Here is a 21871-nt window from a genome sequence, read left to right on the forward strand (position 1 = left end):
GCAGAGGTGCGGCCGGGGAGGCTCGCGGAGGCTGGAGCTGGAGGCGCGGCGGCGGGGAGCTGAGGTGAGGCGAGGCCGGGCCTTGCCTGGCCGGGCGGGCGTTTGCGGCGGTGGCTGCCGTTGCTGCTGTCGTGGCCACCGAGGACACTGGTACTAGTCTGGGACTCGGATTGACAGAGACACCCCGCAGCCTGGGCTCCTCTGGACACCTTAGGCCGGGCTCGCCCGCCACAGGCCCGGACTAGCCCGCGGGCCATTACTGGGGACCTTGAAGATCTGCTAAGAGTAGTTATTACTATTCCCTTTTTTTTTTTTTTTTTTTTTTTTGAGGCGGAGTCTCGCTCTGTCGCCCAGGCTGGAGTGCAGTGGCGCGATCTCGGCTCACTGCAGCCTCCTTCTCCCGGGTTCACGCCATTCTCCCGCCTCAGCCTCTCTAACATTAGGAAACTGAATCCCAGAGAACGGAAGTAAATTGCCCAGGGTGACACCGCGGATCAGTACCTACCAGAGCCTTTTCCATGACAGCAAGCCACATCCCCAAAACCTCTTTTTTTTTTTTTTTTTGAGACGGAGCCTCGCTCTGTCGCCCAGGCTGGAGTGCAGTGGAGCAATCTCGGCTCACTGCAACCTCCGCCTCCTGGATTCAAGCGATTCTCCTGCCTCAGCCTCCCTAGCAGCTGGGATTACAGGTGCACGACGCCAAACCCGGCCAATTTTTGTATTTTTTGTAGAGACGGGGTTTCACTAGGCTGGTCTCGAACTCCTGACTTCAGGTGATCCACCCGCCTCGGCCTCCCAAAGTGCTGGGATGACAGGCGTGAGCCACTGTGCCCGGCCGCCCCCTGACTTTTAAAAAAATACATACGATATAGTTGGAATCGTGTGGAAGGGAGTACATCAGGAGGTATATAAGTCGATTTGGGACGTGTAATCCCGGCGACTCGGGAGGCTGAGACGGGCGGATCGCTTGAACCCTTGAACCCGGGAGGCGGAGGCTGCAGTGAGCCGAGATCGCACCACTGCGCTTCAGCCCAGGAGTCTCCTACAGAGCGAGACTCCGCCTCAAAAAAAAAAAAAAAAAAGTCAATTTGGGAGTTTCTGTGTCACTGTGGATTCTTGAAAAAAAATACTGCTCTGGATCTCAGGTTGACATTTTAATTTCCCATCTTTAAAATTTAACTAGACCAGAAGACTGGTACTTGAACCTTTTTTTGGAGAACTGTGCAGAGGTGAAGCTCCCTTCCCCAAGGCTGCCTGCCTCCACCTGTTGCTCCTTCACAGCCCCAGAGGCCTTTAGAACACACCCATCACAGAATAGTTACCAATTATTCCTTAGTCTGAGCCGAAGGGATTGCAACAACCTCTGACAGAACTCCTTCAGTTCCTTTTACGTGACATTTTGTCACCAGAAAGTTAAGCATAAGGAGAAAGTCAGTAGATGGATGAAAAGATCCAACAGTTCAGAAGAGGAATCATTTGAGTGGTCAGGGCAAATGACAGCCTTTGCCACCAGATTTGAGAGAAATAGGAAGAAGTGTTAAAAAATAATCTGTTTCGGCCGGGCGCGGTGGCTCAAGCCTGTAATCCCAGCACTTTGGGAGGCCGAGACGGGCGGATCACGAGGTCGGGAGATCGAGACCATCCTGGCTAATATGGTGAAACCCCGTCTCTACTAAAAATACAAAAAACTAGCCGGGCGAGGTGGTGGGCGCCTGTAGTCCCAGCTACTCGGGAGGCTGAGGCAGGAGAATGGCGTAAACCCGGGAGGCGGAGCTTGCAGTGAGCTGAGATCTGGCCACTGCACTCCAGCCTGGGCGACAAAGCGAGACTCCGTCTCAAAAAAAAAAAAAAAAAAAAATCTGTTTCACATTGAAATTTGAGAGGCCATCGCATGATTTTTTTTTTTTTTTAAGATGGAAAAATAATGGAAAACAAGAAAACTTTCTTAGGACAAATGGCACTGCCAATGTAATGCAACAGTGTCAGTGAACTGCAGATTAGATATGCCAAAAGTTAAACCAGTTCAAGAAAATTTACCTGAACTCAGAAGGAAAAGGTAATAGATAAAAACTGAGAGACAAAGATGGGAGACATGGAGAAGGGGTACCAAAAATTAATAATTAAATATGAGTTCCAGAAGGGGATAATAGAGCTGACTGCAGAAGAGCAATAATCAAATAGTAGAAGAAAATTTACTAAGTTGGTGGAAATTTTTGAATTCTCAGATTTAAAGGATTCATGAAATACCAGGTAAAAAGAAATGAAAGGAAAGACAACCATATTTAGGTCTGATTAACAATGAAAGGTGCTGAGTTTTTTTGTTTTTTGTTTTTCGTTGTTTGAGACGGAGTTTCACTCTTGTTGTCCAGGCTGGAGTGCAGTGGCACAATCTTGTCTCACCTCAACCTGCTTCCTGGTTTCAAGCGATTCTCTTGCCTCAGCCTCCCGAGTAGCTGGCATTACAGGTGCCCACTACCATGCCCGGCTAATTTTTTGTATTTTTAGTAGAGATGGGGTTTCACCATGTTGACCAGGCTGGTCTCGGACTCCTGACCTTAGGTGATCCACCCGCCTCAACCTCCTAAAGTGCTGGGATTACAGGCGTGAGCCACGGCGCCCAGCCCTGAATTCAGTTTCTAAAAGTAAAAATTCTACAGGTCGTTTTTACTGAGCACAAAGTAATAAAATTAGAAATGAATAGCCACAAATTAAGCAAAAAATTCTAGGTATTTGGAATTTTTTTTAAAAACAACAATTTTAGGCCCGGACTAGCACCGCGGGCCATTACTTGAGACCTCGAAGATCTGCTAAGAGTAGTTATTACTATTCCCTTTTTTTTTTTTTTTGAGGCGGAGTCTCGCTCTGTCACCTAGAATGGAATGCAGTGGCGCGATCTTGGCTCACAGCAACCTCCGCCTCCCGGGTTCAAGCTATTCAAGCCAGTGCCTCACACCTGTAATCCCAGCACTGTAGGAGCCAAGGTGGGCAGAACACTGGAGGTCAGGAGTTCGAGACCAGCCTGGCCAACATGGTGAAACCCCATCTCTACTAAAAATATAAAAACTAGCTGGACATGGTGGCGGGCGCCTGTAATCCCAGCTACTCGGGAGACCGAGGCAGGAGAATCACTTGAACCTAAGAGGCAGAGGTTGCAGTGAGCCAAGATCACACCACTGCACTCCAGCCTGGCGACAGAGTGAGACTCCATCTCAAAAAAAAAAAAAAATTTGGCCGGGTGTGATGGCTCACACCTGTAATCCCAGCACTTTAGGAGCCTGAGGCAGGTGGATCACCTGAGGTCAGGAGTTTGAGACCAGCCCGACCAACATGGTGAAACCCCATCCCTACTAAACAGAAAACATTAGCCAGGTGTAGTGGTACATGCCTATAATCCCAGCTACTTGGGAGGCTGAGGCAGGAGAATCGCTTGAATCCGGGAGGCGGAGGTTGCAGTGAGCCCTGATTGCGCCATTGCACTCCAGCCTGGGTGACAAGAGCGAAACTCCATCTCAAAATAATAATAATAATAATTTGTAGAGTCAGGGTTTCCCTGTGTTGCCCAGGCTGGTCTCAAACTCCTTGCCTCTGGCAATCTTCCCACCTTGGCCTTCCAAAGTGTTGGGAATACAGGTGTGAGCCACCATACCTGGCCCAGGATTTATTCTTCACACCTCTGTCCCCCATTCAATCCACTATCAGGATATGTCTCTTCTGTTCCTGGAATGAACATGTATGGAATCATCTCCCCAGCATTCTCCCCTTTATTTTCACTTGGAAAATGCCCCTTACTCCCACTCAAAAAAACTTTTTCTTTTCTTTGTTTTCTTTCCTCCATCACTCCTTTATTTTGCTATTTTCCCCTCAGGTGCAGGGAATTGAGCCAGTCATACTCATTTATCCACACTGTCATTAACAAGGCCTTTCTCATTTTATCTTTTTTCTCTTCATTCCAGTTTCCACTCATGTTCTTTCTCTCCCTCCTTAGGTAGTCACTCCAATGTGTTTGATATATGTCTTTGAATGTACATGTATCTTTCAGTAATATGTAATGTTATTTTATGTATGTATGTGTTTTAAATGTACCTAACTGATACTGTGTTACAGATCTCATTCTGTTTCTTTTTCATGTTTATGTAAATACTTCTGACTATTGCATACTGGTGTCTTAAATGACCTCATACCCTGGCCACTGGTTCTGGGCCAAGATGGGCCAGAGTCCTTACCCAGAATTTTTTGAACTGAAACTGAGAAAGAAAATTTGCCTCCAGTGTGGAAGCCATAAAATGTAAAACATACGAGCTGTCAGCAGCCATGTGTCAGTTGGTTCCATATGGAACCAACTCGCCTGCAGTGAAAAAGAAGCCGACATGCAGAAAGCAGCAGAGGTGAGAGACTAAGAGTCTGGGAAACTCTCAAATCTCTGGTTCCAGTTGTTCCTGAAGCTTCATATTCCTCCCATTACAACGGTTTATTCAACTCTTCATGGATTCCATAAGCTAGTAAATCTCAACACCTTCACCTTGTGCCTACTAAGGTAGTTCAGATTGAGGTTCTATCACTTGCAACTAAGAGGACTAACTATTTACAACCTCCAAAACATATCTCATTTTTGATAGTGGGTGTTTTGTATTTTGGGTTTTGTTGTTGTTATTGAGAGACAGGGTCTACATGCAGGAATGGAGTTGCTAGATCATAGGATGATTCGATGTTCAATTTTTTGAGGAAGTACCATACTGTTTATCATAGAATTACCACTGCAGGCGCCTGCCACCTGCACGGCTAATTTTTGTATGTTTGGTAGAGACAGGGTTTCAACATGTTGCCCAGGCTGGTCTTGAACTCCTGAGCTCAAGCAGTCCACCCGCCTTGGCCACCTAAAGTGCTGAGATTACAGGTATGAGCCACTGCACCCTGCCAAGGGGGCATAATTGACATTTATTCATAAAAATATTGAGTCTTCAGGCCTGGCATGGTTTTTTGGGATTTTTTGTTGTGTTTTTTTGAGACAGAGTCTCACTTTGTCGCCCAGGCTGGAGTGCAGTGGAACTATCTCGGCTCACTGCAACCTTTGCCTTCCAGGTTCAAGCAATTTTTCTGCCTCAGCCTCCCTAGTACCTGGGACTACAGGCACATGCCACCACTCCCGCTAATTTTTGCTTTTTTAATGGAGATGGGATTTCACCATGTTAGTCATTCTGGTCTCGAACTCCTGACCTCAGGTAATCCACTCGCTTTGGCCTCCAAAAGTGCTGGGATTACAGGCATGAGCCACCACGCCCAGCCAACTATTTTTTGCTCTCTTGTTTTTTTTTGTTTTGTTTTGTTTTTTAATAGACAGGGTCTTGCTTTTGCAGTGGTGCAATCATAACTCACGGCAGCCTTGAACTCTTGGGTTTAAGCAATCTTCCTGCCACTGTGCCCAGCCGAGGGGGCATAATTGACATTAAAAAATATTGAGTCGGCTGGGCACGGTGGCTCACCCCAGTAATCTCAGCACTTTGGGAGGCCGAGATGGGCGGATCACGAGGTCAGGAGATCGAGACCATCCTGGCTAACACGGCGAAACCCCGTCTCTACTAAAATACAAACAAAAAAAACTAGCCGGGTGAGGTGGCGGGCACCTGTAGTCCCAGCTACTGGGGAGGCTGAGGCAGGAGAATGGCGTGAACCCGGGAGGCGGAGCTTGCAGTGAGCTGAGATCCGGCCACTGGACTCCAGCCTGGGCGACAGAGCGAGACTCTGTCTCAAAAAAAAAAAAAAAAGTTTGATCACTAGTAATTAATGTAAATTAAAACTACTAGACATTGCCAGGCGCAGTGGCTCACGCCTGTAATCTCAGCACTTTGGGAGGCTGAGGCGGGCGGATCACGAAGTCAGGAGATGGAGACAATCCTGGCTAACACGGTGAAACCCCGTATCTACTAAAAATACAAAAAATTAGCCGGGTATGGTGGCAGGCACCTGTAGTCCCAGCTACTTGGGAGGCTGAGGCAGGAGAATCACTTGAACTTGGGAGGCAGAGGTTGCAGTGAGCCAAGATCCCACCACTGCACTCCAGCCTGGGCGACAGGGCGAGGTTCCGTCTCAAAAATAAAACAACTACTAGACATAATTAAAGTGGCATAAAAATGATATAGAAAGAATGAAGGAAAATAAGCATTCCATTAAAATTGTTGTTGGGAGTACAAATTGATGTAATATAGGACCCTTCTGGAGATCAGTTTGGCAGTGGGTATCAGATGTCTTAGAAATGTGCATGCCTTTTGATACAAAATACCATTTGGTGAAATCTACCCTAAGGACTGAGGGAGGTACACAAAAATCTTGCAACAAGGCTATTCATTACGTCGTTCTTACAGCCAACAACAAAAGGAAATCCAAATGTTCATTTGAGCTATGTAAACTTAAAATTATGATTTTTTCTTTCTTAAGAGACAGAGTCTTGCTTACGGTTGCCCAGGCCACAATACAGTGGCTATTCCTAGGCATGATCATAACACACTCCTGGGCTCAAGCAAGCCTCCTGCTTCAGCCTTCCAAGTAGAGGGGACTACCAGCATGTGTCACTGCACCCAGCTAAATTACTGTATTTTTGTCATTTTAAAAGTTGGATAAAGCCGGGCACGGTGGCTCACGCCTGTAATCCCAGCACTTTGGGAGGCTGAGGCAGGTGGATTGCCTGAGGTCAGGAGTTAGAGACCAGCCTGGCCAACACAGTGAAACCCCGCCTCTACTAAAAATATAAAAATTAGCTGGGTGTGGTGGTGGGTGCCTGTAGTCCCAGCAACTCCGGAGGTTGAGGCAGGAGAACTGCTTAAACCCGGGAGGCGGAGCTTGCAGTGAGCTGAGATCCGGCCACTGCACTCCAGCCTGGGCGACAGAGCGAGACTCCATCTCAAAAAAAAAAAAGAAAAAAAACCCGGGAGGCGGAGGTTGCAGTGAGCCGCAATCATGCCACTGCACTCTAGTCTGGGTGAGAAAGCGAAACTCCATCTCAAAAAAAAAAAAAGGTGGATAAATGTACTCACTGATGAGATTCACTGATATTCATATTATTGTCTGATAAAAACAAGTTACCAAACCTACCAAAGAGTTTTGTCTTCACATGTAGTTGGGCCTGGAAAAGTAAACCACTAGATAGCAACTGTCTTTAAGTAGGAAGGTTTAGTGTCTATTTTCATGTTCTTTTTGTATCTCTGTATTTTCAGATTAACTCGGTTTTCTAATAAAGATAGATTATTTTGTAATAAGGAAAAAATAGAGGAACTTCATATTTAACTACTACAATAAACACAGTGGAAAGTGGAAGCTTAATGTAGTTATTGAAAATTATAATTATGGCCGGGCGCGGTGGCTCAAGCCTGTAATCCCAGCACTTTGGGAGGCCGAGGCGGGCGGATCACAAGGTCAGGAGATCGAGACCACAGTGAAACCCCGTCTCTACTAAAAATACAAAAAATTAGCCGGGCGCGGTGGCGGGCGCCTGTAGTCCCAGCTACTCAGGAGGCTGAGGCAGGAGAATGGCGGGAACCCGGGAGGCGGAGCTTGCAGTGAGCCGAGATCGCGCCACTGCACTCCAGCCTGGGCAACAGCCTGAGACTCCGTCTCAAAAAAAAAAAAAAAAAAAGAAAAGAAAATTATAATTATGAAAATTGGGCCGGGCGCGGTGGCTCAAGCCTGTAATCCCAGCACTTTGGGAGGCCGAGACGGGCGGATCACGAGGTCAGGAGATTGAGACCATCCTGACTAACACGGTGAAACCCCGTCTCTACTAAAAAATACAAAAAACTAGCCGGGCGAGGTGGCGGGCGCCTGTAGTCCCAGCTACTCGGGAGGCTGAGGCAGGAGAATGGCGGGAACCCGGGAGACGGAGCTTGCAGTGAGCCGAGATCGCGCCACTGCACTCCAGCCTGGGTGACAGAGCGAGACTCTGTCTCAAAAAAAAAAAAAAAATTATGAAAATTGTAAATAAACTGAGCCAAATGTAATAGGAGTAAACAAAATGCTTGCTTCAACTATTATGTAATGTGTATTGAGAATGCAGAAGGAGCTGGGTGCGGTGGCTCACGCCTCTAATCCCAGCACTTTGGGAGGCCGAGGCAGGCGGATCACCTGAAGTCGGGAGTTCGAGACCAGCCTTACCAACATGGAGAAACCCATCTCTATTAAAAATACAAAATTAGCTGGGCATGGTGGCACATGCCTGTAATCTCAGCTACTCGGGAGGCTGAGGCAGGAGAATCGCTTGAACCCAGGAGGCAGAGGTTGTGGTGAGCCAGGATTGCACCAGTGCACTCCAGCCTGGGCAACATGAGCGAAACTTCATCTCAAAAAACAAAAAAAGCAAATGCAGAGGGAAATAAAGAAAATGAACATAGTTATTTAAATGGAAAAGTCTAGCTATTTTTTCTGTATCAATAAACAATTTATTAAATGTTTACTAAAAATTAAAAAATTAAATTTATAAATTAAAAATAATATAAAAATTGAATCCAGTTCATTCAAGTAGCTTCATAACAATGATTAAAAGAAAGGTGGAGCTGGGCACAGTGGCTCACGCCTGTAATCCCAACACTTTGGGAGGCCAAGGCAGGTGGATCATGAGGTCAGACATTCAAGACCAGCCTGGCCAACATGGTGAAACCCTGTCTCTACTAAAAATACAAAAATTAGCTGGGCACAATGGCACATTCCTATAATCCCAGCTACTCGGGAGGCTGAGGCAGGAGAATTGCTTGAACCGGGACCTGGGAGGCGGAGGTTGCAGTGAGCCGAGATCATGCCACTGCACTCCAGCCTGGACTACAGAGCAAGACTCCGTCTCAAAGAAAAGGAAAAAAAAAGGAAGGTGGAGATCAGTGGCAGTGCCAACAGTGCTAAGAGATGGGTGGTGTGGTGGGGAATGGGCTTTAGTCTTCTGTAATCATCATCAGTTAACTTCCCTCAAAGCTTCACCAGAAAAGCTTCGTTCAGCTTGCAAGTCAAATCTCTTTTTTTTTTTTTTTTTTTTTTGAGACGGAGTCTCGCTGTGTCTCCCAGGCTGGAGTGCAGTGGCGTGATCTCGGCTCACTGCAAGCTCCGCCTCCCGGGTTCACGCCATTCTCCTGCCTCAGCCTCCCGAGTAGCTGGGACTACAGGCGCCCGCCACCTCGCCCGGCTAGTTTTTTGTATTTTTAGTAGAGACGGGGTTTCACCATGTTAGCCAGGATAGTCTCGATCTCCTGACCTCGTGATCCACCCGCCTCAGCCTCCCAAAGTGCTGGGATTACAGGCTTGAGCCACCGCGCCCGGCCAAGTCAAATCTCTTTTAGAGAAATTCTGGCACTCCAGTAATGGAGAGTTTCCACATGATACCACAGGCCCCAGGTCTATTCTGTTACATATTTTCAAAATCTCTTCAATAAACATATTGTCTCGGACTTTGCTTTGACCCCTTTCTTATTCCTGGGTTTCAGAACCATGTGTGCTCAGTACTGCATCTCCTTTGCTGATGTTGAAAAAGCTCATGTCAACATTCGAGATTCTATCCACCTCACACCAGTGCTAACAAGCTCCATTTTGAATCAACTAACAGGGCGCAATCTTTTCTTCAAATGTGAGCTCTTCCAGAAGACAGGATCTTTTAAGGTAACAATCCTTTTTCTCAGCGTATCATGTTTGTTTTCAAACCCCTTCACGTATCAATTTGATTGTGACCACCCAATGAGACAGGCAGAGAAGTAAATTAATGCCTTTATACAGTTGGAAAAAAGGGAAAAAAAGAACTTTTTTTTTTTTTTTTTTTGAGACAGTGTCTCGCTCTGCCGCCCAGGCTGGAGTGCAGTGGCCGGATCTCAGCTCACTGCAAGCTCCGCCTCCCGGGTTCACGCCATTCTCCTGCCTCAGCCTCCCGAGTAGCTGGGACCACAGGCGCCCGCCACCTCGCCTGGCTAGTTTTTTGTATTTTTTAGTAGAGACGGGGTTTCACCGTGTCAGCCAGGATGGTCTCGATCTCCTGACCTCGTGATCCGCCCGCCTCGGCCTCCCAAAGTGCTGGGATTACAGGCTTGAGCCACCACGCCCGGCCAAGAACTTGTTTCTTGTTTTACCTAGCATCATAGTGTTGATAAGCCACTTTACACAGTCACAAAATCCTTATAATTAAGATCATATATATAACTATCCAAGTAATTTTTATATATAATATGTATGTGTGTGTATATATATAGTATATACATAAAATACAGTCATGTGCTACATAATGTTTCAGTCAATGACAGACCGACCACCTATATGATGGTGGTCCTTGGCCCCATAAGGTTATAATACCATACATTTGCTGTACTGTTTCTGTGTTTAGATACAGAAATACTTGTCATTGTGTTATAGCTGCCTGCAGTATTCAGTACAGTAACATGCTACACAGGGTTTGCAGCCTAGGAGCAATAGGCTATAACAGCTGGGTTTGTATAAAAGTACACTCTGATGCACATACAATGATGACATTGCCAAATCATGCATTTCTCAAAACATATCCCCATCCTTAAGGAAAGCATGATTTTATTATATATACCATCACTTACCATCTAAACTAAGACATAATTTATTATCCAAACTAGGACATGTTTCAGACTAAAAGAAGCAACCTGAAATGTCTAAACTGAGACACCCAAACTGTTGTAGGCAAATTGGAAAGTGTGATCACTCTGTATATGACCCAAGTTTAAGCATTCACTGTTACCAACTTGCTACACATGGATACATTATGAATATAAAAGATCTAAGCCTGGGCCACAGGGCAAAACCCTGTCTACAAAAAATACAAATATATGCCAGGCACAGTGGCTCACACCTGTAATCCCAGCACTACGGGAGGCTGAAGCAGGTAGATCATCTGAGGTCAGGAGTTCGAGACCAACCTGACCAACATGATGAAACGCTTTTTCTTTTTTTTTTTTTTTTTTTTTTTTTGAGACGGAGTCTCGCTCTGTCACCCAGGCTGGAGTGCAGTGGCCGGATCTCAGCTCACTGCAAGCTCCGCCTCCCAGGTTCACGCCATTCTCCTGCCTCAGCCTCTGGAGTAGCTGGGACTACAGGCGCCCGCCACCTCGCCCGGCTAGTTTTTTGTATTTTTTAGTAGAGACGGGGTTTCACCGGGTTAGCCAGGATGGTCTCGATCTCCTGACCTTGTGATCCGCCCGTCTCGGCCTCCCAAAGTGCTGGGATTACAGGCTTGAGCCACCGCGCCCGGCCTTGAAACGCTTTTTCATTTTGTTTTGTTTGGAGACGGAGTCTCGCTCTGTCCCCCAGGCTGGAGTGCACTGGCACCATCTCAGCTCACTGCAAGCTCCGCCTTCCAGGTTCACGCCATTCTCCTGCCTCAGCCTCCCGAGTAGCTGGGACTACAGGTGCCCACCACCACGCCTGACTAATTTCTTTTTGTATTTTTGGTAGAGATGGGGTTTCACTGTGTTAGCCAGGATGGTCTTGATCTCCTGACCTCGTGATCCGCCCACCTTGGCCTCCCAAAGTGCTGGGATTACAGGCATGAGCCACAGCGCCCAGCCTTGGTGAAACCCTTTCTACTAAAAATACAAAATGAGCCGGTCTTGGTGCCAGGACCTGTAATGCCAGCTGCTTGGGAGGCTGAGGCAGGAGAATCGCTTGAACCCAGAAGGCAGAGGTTGCAGTGAGCTGAGATTGCACCACTGCACTCCAGCATGAGCGATAGAGCAAGATTCCATCTCAAAAATAAATAAATAAATAAAAATGAAAAAGGCCGGGCGCAGAGGCTCACGCATGTAATCCCAGCACTTTGTGGGGCTGAGGCAGGTGGATCACGAGGTCAGGAGATCGAGACCATCCTGGGTAACACAGGGAAAGCCCGTCTCTACTAAAAATTCAAAAAAATTAGCCGGGTATGGTGATGGGCACCTGTAGTCCCAGCTACTCAGGAGGCTGAGGCAGGAGATTGGTGTGAACCTAGGAAGTGGAGCTTGCAGTGATCCGAGATTGCAGCACTGCACTCCAGCCTGGGTGACAACAGAGCGAGACTAGGTCTTAAAAAAAAAAATTTAGCCAGGCTTGGTGGCAGGGGCCTATAATCCCAGCTACTTGGGAGGCTGAGGCAGGAGAATCACTTGAACCCGACCCTGGGGGTAGGTGTGGTGTGGGGAGGCGGACGTTGCAGTGAGCTGAGATCGGGCCACTGCACTCCAGCCAGGGTAACAGAGACTCCATCTCAAAAAAACAAAAAATAAAAAAGTAAAGATGCACATGAGATATTTAGAAGGTAAATCGGTAAGATTTGGTAACAGATTGGATGTGCATGTTAAGTATAGAAAATCTAGAAAAGCTCCTTGCTTTTCAAAACAATGTTTTAATCAAATATGTGAATTCACCATCCCTCTTTTTCAGATCCGTGGTGCTCTTAATGCCGTCAGAAGCTTGGTTCCTGATGCTTTAGAAGGGAAGCCGAAAGCTGTTGTTACTCACAGCAGTGGAAACCATGGCCAGGCTCTCACCTATGCTGCCAAACTGGAAGGTACTTGATTTCTCAAGGTACTGGGTAGATCATCAGAAAGGAGGGGAAAAATGTCCTTAATTTCCATGAGAGTGATGATAGCTTTGGTAAGTAATTTTCCAAAGAAATCTCCATCTGATTGCAAGCAATATGAACATCGTTTCTTTTAATTTTTTTTTTTTTTTTCTGAAAACAAGAGTTTTGCTCTGTCACCCAGGCTGGGAAGCAGTGGCGTGATCTCAGCTCACTGGAACCTCCGCCTCCCGGGTTCCTGCCTCAGCCTCCTGAGTAGCTGGGACTACAGGTGCACACCACCACACCTGGCTAATTTTTTTTATTTTACAAATACAAAATACTAATTTCACCATGTTGTCCAGGCTGGTCTCGAACTCCTGGGCTCAGGCAATCCACCCGCCTTGGCCTCCCAAAGTGCCAGGATTACAGGCGTGAGCCACCACACCTGGCTGAACATGTTTGTTTGTTGTTGTTGTTGTTGTTGTTTTTGTGAGAAGGAGTCTCGCTCTGTCGCCCAGGCTGGAGTGCAGTGGCATGATCTTGGCTCACTGCAAGCTCCACCTCCCAGGTTCACACCATTGTCCTGCCTCATTCTCAGGTATCTGGGACTACAGGCGCCCACCACCATACACGGCCATTTTTTTTTTTTTTTTTTGTATTTTTAGTACAGACGGGGTTTCACCGTGTTAGCCAGGATGGTCTTGATCTCCTGACCTCGTGATCCACCTGCCTCAGCCTCCCAAAGTGCTGGGATTACAGGCGTGAGCCACCACATCTGACCACATAAGTTTCTGTTCTACATTCTCCTGACTTGTAGTAACCAAACATGTTTTCCTCTCCCAGGAATTCCTGCTTATATTGTGGTGCCCCAGACAGCTCCAGACTGTAAAAAACTTGCAATACAAGCCTACGGAGCGTCAATTGTATACTGTGAACCTAGTGATGAGGTAAGGAGAGCAGTGTTTGGTACCACCTTAACAGCTTTCATTTGACCAATGGCTCTTTCTACCTTACCGGCTGCTCCTTCTCAGCCTCCTTTGTGGTTTCCTCTTTATTTCTGTTACATGCTCAACCTTTTCTCTATCTACACTCACAAGATCTCATTAGTCTCATTGCTTAAATTATTACCTATGGTCTAACAACTCCAACTTCTCTCCCCTTAACAGCCGTCTTTTATATCCAACAGCTACCTAATTTTCCCACTTGATGTCTTAAAAGGCATCTCAAACTACATCTAAAACCAAACTCCTGATCTTACTTCCCTATATTTCTTCCCTTCCAGGGTTTCTCATCTTAGTAAATGGCAATTTTTATTCTTCTAGTTACTCAAACAAAAAAAGTTGGAGTCATCTTTGTGTTTCTGAAAACTTTTTTTGTTGTTGTTAGAGATGGAGTCTTCCTATGTTGTGGGATCCTCCTGCCTCAGCCTGTTGAGTAGCTAGGACTACAGGTGCATGCCACCACACCTAATTCCTTTATTTTTTGTAGACAGGGTCTCACGGTTGCCCAGGCTGGTCTCAAACCCCTAGGCTCAAGCAATCCTCCCACCTTGCCCTCCCAAAATGCTAGGCTCACAGGCATGACCCACTGCACACAGCCAGGAATCATCTTTGATAACCCTCTCATACTCCACATCCAAATCTCAGTTTGCTTTCAACATACTTCCATAACCCAACTGCTTCTGGGTCTACCGTTAACCACCCTGATTCAAACCAACATCAATTCTCACCTATATTCAATTCAGTAGCCAAACTGGTCTCACTGCATCCACCCTTGCCCCACTATAGGGTTTTTTGAGCAACAGAGCTCTCCATTTAACAAAGTCAGAACTCGTCTCTTTTCAAGTCAAAATTTTCTGTTGGTTTCCCATCTCATACACAGTGGAAACCAGAGTTCTTGCAATCATGTAAGCCCTGGATGAACTCAAACATTCCTATCTTTTTGACCTCATCTTTTTTTTTTTTTCTTTTGAGACAGAATCTCCCTCTGTCACCCAGGCTGGAGTGCAATGGCACGATCTCTGCTCACTGCAACCTCCGCCTCCCGGGTTCAAGCAATTCTTCTGCCTCAGCCTCCCGAGTAGCTGGGACTACAGGTGTGTGTCACCACACCCAGCTAATTTTTGATTCTTTTTTTTTTTTTTTTTTTTGAGACGGAGTCTCGCTCTGTCGCCCAGGCTGGAGTGCAGTGGCGCGATCTCGGCTCACTAAGCTCCGCCTCCCGGGTTCACGCCATTCTCCTGCCTCAGCCTCCCGAGTAGCTGGGACTACAGGTGCCCACAACCGCGCCTGGCTAATTTTTTGTATTTTTAGTAGAGACGGGGTTTCACCGTGGTCTCGATCTCCTGACCTTGTGATCCGCCCGCCTCGGCCTCCCAAAGTGCTGGGATTACAGGCGTGAGCCACTGCGCCCGGCTTGATTCTTTAGTAGAGACAGGGTTTCACCATATTGGCCAGGCTGGCCTCGAACTCCTGACCTCATGTTCCACCTGCCTTGGCCTCCCAAAGTGCTGGGATTACAGGTGTAAGCCACCGCGGCCAGCCCCTCATCTTCTTTTATTGAGACAGGGTCTCGCTCTGTCCAACCCAGGCTGGAGTGCAGTAGTTCGATCTCAGCTCACAGCAGCCTGTTTCCTGGGTTCAAGAGATTCTCATGCCTCAGCCACCAGAGTAGCTGGGATTACAGGCACGCGCCACCACACCTGGCTAATTTTTGTATTTTTAGTAGAGACAGGGTTTCGCCGTGTTGGCAAGGCTGGTCTTGAACTCCTGACCTGAAGTGATTCGCCCACCTTGGCCTCCCAGAGTGCTGGGATTATAGGCATGAGCCACTGCACCCAGCCTTGACCTCATATTCTATTACTTCTCTTGCCCTCTCTGTGCCAGCCATACTAACCTTTACAGCTGTTCCTCAGAAAGGCCAAGCACTCCTACTTTGTAGTCTTTGCACTGTTATCCCCTCCCTGGAATATTCTAGACATCCACAGCACTTGTTCAGATCTTTTAAAATGTCACTTTACTAGAGGCTCTTCTTGGCTACCCTATATGAAATAAATTCCTTAATTTTACTCCATTGCACTTAGACATACCATATATTTACTTCCCCCATCTCTACCATATAATATAACCCCCTTGAGGGAAGAGATATTTTGTTTATTAACATATATATCTCTAGTACCTGAACAAAGTCTGAAAAAAGTAGATGGTCAATAAAATGTTGAATGACCAAACGGAACTTGTTGGGGACTCTATTAAATACAAATCAATTAAACTAAATTAATGTACTTTCAGTCCAGAGAAAATGTTGCAAAAAGAGTTAAAGAAGAAACAGAAGGCATCATGGTACATCCCAACCAGGAGCCTGCAGTGATAGCTGGACAAGGGACAATTGCCCTGGAAGTGCTGAACCAGGTAAAATAGCCGAGTTCTTCCTGGTTAGCTACTGGTAAAGCTGTTGGGCTATATTCAATTATTTTATATGTACACATTAAATATAAAATTGCTTACTAATAGGCCCATTTACAGTTTTTATTCTTTTCACTAAAGGTTCCTTTGGTGGATGCACTGGTGGTACCTGTAGGTGGAGGAGGAATGATTGCTGGAATAGCAATTACAATTAAGGTGAGCAACTTCTGGAAGATTCCCTACTTCAAGCAGAGGATTTATTTTACATCATAAATGATTTGTATACACGTGCTCAAAATTCTGCACACATTACCATTCCTTCCCCTTATTCCTTTGGGACTTGAGATGAAGGCCCGTCTCTGCCTCACTACTCTATTTACTATTTTTTTTTTCTTCAAGACAGACTTTTGCTCTGTCATCCAGGCTGGAGTGCAGTGACACCATCCTGGCTCACTTCCACCTCCACCTCCCGGGCTCAAGCAATTCTCCTCTCAGCCTCCTGAGTAGCTAGGATTACAGGCACACGCCACCACACCCCGCTAATTTTTTTGCATTTTTTTTGTAGTAGAGACGGGGTTTCACCATGTTGGTAAGGCTGTTCTTGAACTCCTGACCTGATGATCTGCCTGCCTTGGCCTCCGAAAGTGCTGGGATTACAGGCGTGAGCCACTGCACCTAGGCTATTTATTATTTTTAGTATTTTTTTTTTAAGAGATGGGGTCTTGCTATGTTGGCCAGGTTGGTCTTGAACTCCTGGGCTCAAGCAATCCTTATTCTGGCCTCCCAAAGTGCTAGGATTACAGGTGTGAGCCACTGCACCTGGCCAACTCTCTTCTTAATCCATGACAATTTTACAGCACAAAAGCAGTTCCCATAAGTGACACCATCAGTCTTTTCCCTGAATTCCATGTCATCAAGCTACTATCCATACCAAGAGGCTACCCTTTTCTCAAATTACCAGGAGAATCAGATGCGATCCAGGCAATGGAAGGCTAGTATCAGACATATAATTTATTTATAAAGTGCTTGAAAATATTTTCATTATATCCATAAAATGAAAGGCTCTTACTTGGGCAGAAATGTATTACTTATTGTTCCTATTTTCTTTTCTTTTTTTTGAGATAGTATAGCTCTGTTGCCTAGGCTGGAGTGTAGTGGTGTGATCTCAGCTCACTGCAACCTATGCCTCCCGAGTTCAAGCGATTCTCCTACCTCAGCCTCTCAAGTAGCTGGGATTACAGGTGCCCACCACCATGCCTGGCTAATTTTTGTATTTTTAGTTGAGACTGCATTTCACCATGTTGGCCAGGCTGGTCTCGAACTCCTGACCTCAGCTGATCTACCTGCCTTGGGCTCCCAAAGTGTTGGGATTACAGGCATAAGCCACCACACCCTGCCCCTATTTTCTTTTAGACATACAGGCAATGTTGTGGTTTGTTGTAAGATGTCTTAATATTCCTCTTCCCAGGCTCTGAAACCTAGTGTGAAAGTATATGCTGCTGAACCCTTGAATGCAGATGATTGCTACCAGTCCAAGCTGAAGGGGGAACTGATGCCCAATCTTTATCCTCCAGACACCATAGCAGATGGTGTCAAATCCAGCATTGGCTTGAACACCTGGCCTATTATCAGGGACCTTGTGGATGATATCTTCACTGTTACAGAGGATGAAATTAAGGTAAGGCTCCAACAGGAAAAGAAATAACAAAGCATGGTATAACTTCTTAGGCAGAAGAACCTTCTGTTAGGAGTAGCAAGTGACCCACGGGAACTTGACAAGGTAACTTCATGACATGGGAGGGTACCCTAGATGTATTAATGACAACCCTCTTGACAGAAGCAGAGTTAGAATTAAAGAAAAGCTTTGGGAAGCATGTATACACAGTGATAAGAAAATTCAAACTGGACATATATTCTCATCTGACCTTTATAAGTAAACCAACTAGACTCCCCTATAACTAATTCCTACTCCCTTCCATATCAACAGCGTGCAACCCAGCTGGTGTGGGAGAGGATGAAACTACTCATTGAACCTACAGCTGGTGTTGGAGTGGCTGCTGTGCTGTCTCAACATTTTCAAACTGTTTCCCCAGAAGTAAAGAACATTTGTATTGTGCTTAGTGGTGGAAATGTAGACTTAACCTCCTCCATAACTTGGGTGAAGCAGGCTGAAAGGCCAGCTTATCAGTCTGTTTCTGTTTAATTTACAGAAAAGGAAATGGTGGGATTCAGTGTCTTTAGATACTGAAGACATTTTGTTTCCTAGTCAGTCAACTCTTAGTTATCAGATTCTTAATGGAGTGGTTATTTCATTAAGATTTAATAGTTTTTTTGGACTAAGTAGTAGAAAAACTTTCATACTTAACTGAGACATTTTGTCAAGGCTAAAAAAAAGTCTTGCAAAATGGGGCAGCAGACTGACAGGCTGACATAGAAAATAAACTGCCCAATCACAACTTGTGCCTCCCATCCCTGACTACTGGCTGGCACCAGTAAGAAGGAATCTCTTTGAATCCATTACTCCATGCCCTCCTGAGGTACTACTGAAGAACTCTCACTTTTCACCCAGGGTACTGGTTCTGGTACATATGGATCGTAAGTCCATTTGGGGAAAACTCGTTTATAGAGGTTCATCAGTACTGTGTCTTGAGATTTTAGCTTCCCATCAAAGCTGCATTTCATGTGGCCATGGGTACCTAGAAAGAAAACAGAACAAGTCAGTCTAATTAAAAGTAGAAAATTTTAAAGCAATGACTTCCAACCCAATAGTCATTTAGCATCACTGCAGAAACGTAGACATGGTCCCAAATCCCATGTTTCCTTACCTAAAGGCTCCTTGATATGTCCTCTCCGGCCCCACTTTGTTCTCAGTTCCACTGGTTTAAACCACAGCACATCCTCTTAGAATCAAACACATAAAACACCAAGATGAAATATTTACCCACAAAATGTAAACCCAACCTTCATACCACAAAGGCAATCAGATCCCATCCTCCTCCTTCATACCTACCTCTGTTGAAGAACATGTAACGTACTACTGCCATCTTAGTAAAAATTTTGAAAGGATGACCGCTCAAAACGACTCTCTTGATGACCATTCTGTCTGGATCTACTGACATAAGATGGCCTGTAGCAATGAGGCTGTGCATTCCTAAAGCACAAAAGCAAAGAAGCTATTTAGGAATTTACAGGCCAAAGTCTTCATTTATTGCCCCAGTCCATCTAAAGACCCATGTAAGAGCCTGGTTTGTCATCCCTGCCCTAGCCCAATCTGAGGCTAAGATTGGTAAACTGCTAAGTCCACACTTAACCTTGTCAATAGGTTCTTGAAAACTTGTACTTGAAGAGAAATGATGTATAACAAAACCGTATTTTTTCTCATCAGTTGTTACAAGGAAAGGATGTTGAACAAAAGGCAGTTATTTGAAGACTGGCTATACACTGTTTCACTTAAAACAACGTTAAGTGAAGACTTACTGTATTTTGAAAACCATCATTACCTTCTCCATACCATTTGGCTCCCAAATCTAAATACAGAAGAGAAAACAGTGTTCATCCTATTAAGGGCCTGCAGGGTCTGTTCATCTCTGTGGCTCAACTTACCATTGCTTTTCTGCTTGAAAAGCAGCACAGATGCAGGAGGAAAAGTGATTGGTGCATAGACTGTCACCACCAGGGCCATGTCAGCAGTCAGGAATCTCTGCAATTTATGTTTGTCCGCTGCCATAAGGGTTAAAATATGAAAACCAAAACCATTTTGAGAAACCAGAGGCAATAGAGGCCTGTGAAAAGCTGGATTAGTGCAACTCTTAAACCTACGGCAGCTTCTACTTCTCTAATCCACCAGTTCTCAAAAATTTTCTCTGCCTCAATACACCTAAAAGATAGTCTAGTCCTATCAGTAACTTCTTTTTTTTTTTGAGTTTGAGTATCGTTCTTGTCACCCAGGCTGGAGTGCAATGGCGTGATCTCAGCTGAATGCAAGCTCCGCCTCCCGGGAACAAGCCATCCTCCTGCCTCAGCCTCCTGAGTAGCTGGGATTACAGGTGCCCGCCACCACTCCCGGCTGATTTTTTTTTTTTTTTTTTTTTTTGAGACGGAGTCTCGCTCTGCCGCCCAGGCTGGAGTGCAGTGGCCGGATCTCAGCTCACTGCAAGCTCCGCCTCCCGGGTTCACGCCATTCTCCTGCCTCAGCCTCCCGAGTAGCTGGGACTACAGGCGCCCGCCACCTCGCCCGGCTAGTTTTTTGTATTTTTTAGTAGAGACGGGGTTTCACCGTGTTAGCCAGGATGGTCTCGATCTCCTGACCTCGTGATCCGCCCGTCTCGGCCTCCCAAAGTGCTGGGATTACAGGCTTGAGCCACTGCGCCCGGCCTGATTTTTGTATTTTTAGTAGAGACGGGGTTTCACCGTGTTGTCCAGGCTGGTCTCGAACTCCTGACCTTGTGATCCGCCCACCTCAATCTCCCAAAGTGCTGGGATTACAGGCATGAACCACAGTGCCAGGCTGTATCAGTAACTTTTTAATTATTTTCAGATGGTGTCTTGCTCTAGTTGCCCACGCTGGAGTGCAATGGCACCATCTCTGCTCACTGCAACCTCCACCTCCCAGGTTCAAGCGATTCTCCCACCTCAGGCTCCCGAATAGCTGGAATTGCAGGCGCCCGATCAGTAACTTTTTTATCTGGAGTCAGAATCTTGGAGCCTAGACTGTATGTGATGTTCTACCTTCAATGTAGCTTTCATTAAAATATTTAAAGGGCAGTGGTGTGAACACAGCTCACTGGAGCCTCAAACTCCTGGGCTCACTGGCTCAGGCAATCCCTCTCGCCTCAGCCTCCCAAGTAGCTGAGGCTGCAAAGCACATGCCACCACACCTGGCTAAGTTTTTTAAAAATTTTGGCAGAGTGCAGTGGCTCACGCCTGTCATCCCAGCACTTTGGGAGGCCGATGCAGGCGGATCACCTGAGGTAGGGAGTTCCAGACCAGCCTGGCCAAGATGGTGAAACCCTATCTCTACTAATAATACAAAAATTAGCTGGGCATGGTAGTACACGCCTATAATCCCAGCTGCTTGGGAGGCTGAGATAGGAGAATCACTTGAACCTAGTAGGCAGAGGTTGCAGTGAGCCAAGATCCTGCCACTGCACTCCAGCCTGGGCAACAAGAGCAAAACTCCATCTCCCCAAAAATGAAATTTTTTTTGTAGAGGCCGGGCATGGTAGCTCATCCCTAAAAATCCCAGCACTTTGGGAGGCCAAGGCACGTGTGCAGATCCCTGAGGTCAAGAGTTTGAGACCAGACTGGCCAACGTGGTGAAACCCCATCTCTACTAAAAATACAAAAATTAGCTGGGCGTGGTGGCGGACGCCTGTGGTCCAAGCTACTTGGGAGACTGAGGCGCCAGAATCATTTGAACCCAGGAGATGGAGGCTGTAGTGAGCTGAGATCATGCTACCGCACTCCAGCCTGGGTGACAGAGCTGGACTCTGTATCGGGAAGAAAAAAAAATTGTAGAGACAGGGGTCTCACACTCCTGACCTCAAGTGATCCTCCTGCCTCAGTCTCTGGAACTAAGACTTTGATTTAGTTCCAGTTCTAAGGATCTGCCTTTATGAAATAAGCAGAGAAGTAAATAAAGTTTTATGCACACAGATCTAATTTAGAGCAAAACATTAGAAATAGCCTAAGTCCTCACCTGTAGAAGCTCAAATAAATATCAGTACATCACATACACTGGAATATATCCAAATGACAATAAAGCATTAAAAGTCTCATAAACTAATTAATCTTATGGAAAATTGATCAAAATTAATTAAATGATAAATGCAATGTTTAACACCATATTTACAATTACAATCCAAATTCTGTTAAAAAAAAAAAAAAAAAACAGAGATCCACATGAAAATGTATAAAATAAAAGTGAATTTTCTCTAAGATAATTGTACTT

The 21871-nt window shown here is 45.9% G+C and overlaps 2 protein-coding genes across 3 annotated transcripts in view; one reads left to right on the plus strand and one right to left on the minus strand.

Annotated features, from left to right (window-relative positions):
- On the plus strand, window positions 1–19000 carry SRR (serine racemase). 2 transcript variants are annotated; one of them, XM_045376365.3, is made up of 9 exons: window positions 1–64; window positions 4269–4385; window positions 9456–9627; window positions 12397–12523; window positions 13361–13464; window positions 15808–15927; window positions 16063–16137; window positions 17390–17599; window positions 17909–19000. In XM_045376365.3, the coding sequence occupies exons 2-9, from the start codon at window positions 4312–4314 to the stop codon at window positions 18122–18124; spliced, it is 1098 nt and encodes a 365-aa protein (XP_045232300.2). In that variant the 5' UTR covers window positions 1–64; window positions 4269–4311; the 3' UTR covers window positions 18125–19000. The 2 variants fall into 2 exon arrangements, with proteins under 2 accessions (XP_045232300.2, XP_045232299.2); XM_045376364.3 differs by lacking the exon at window positions 4269–4385.
- The window catches only part of TSR1 (TSR1 ribosome maturation factor), a 13562-nt gene continuing 8605 nt past the window's right edge, over window positions 16915–21871 (minus strand). The window contains exons 12-15 of the mRNA XM_005582475.5: window positions 19525–19641; window positions 18932–19072; window positions 18747–18821; window positions 16915–18617 (exon numbers count right to left, since the gene is read on the minus strand). Coding sequence (XP_005582532.3) covers window positions 18439–18617; window positions 18747–18821; window positions 18932–19072; window positions 19525–19641 — 512 coding nt within the window. The 3' untranslated portion in view covers window positions 16915–18438. The remainder of the gene's footprint in view (window positions 18618–18746; window positions 18822–18931; window positions 19073–19524; window positions 19642–21871) is intronic.

The sequence above is a fragment of the Macaca fascicularis genome, chromosome 16 (genome assembly GCF_037993035.2).
Source record: "Macaca fascicularis isolate 582-1 chromosome 16, T2T-MFA8v1.1".
Classification (NCBI taxonomy): domain Eukaryota; kingdom Metazoa; phylum Chordata; class Mammalia; order Primates; family Cercopithecidae; genus Macaca; species Macaca fascicularis.

Bases quoted from the DNA above. Each gene is read 5' to 3' on its own strand.
- SRR (XM_045376365.3), top strand. From the start codon at position 4,312: ATGTGTCAGTTGGTTCCATATGGAACCAACTCGCCTGCAGTGAAAAAG. The intron at 4,386-9,455 runs GTGAGAGACTAA...CCTGGGTTTCAG, and splicing joins ACATGCAGAAAGCAGCAGAG to AACCATGTGTGCTCAGTACT. The intron at 13,465-15,807 runs GTAAGGAGAGCA...ATGTACTTTCAG, and splicing joins ACTGTGAACCTAGTGATGAG to TCCAGAGAAAATGTTGCAAA.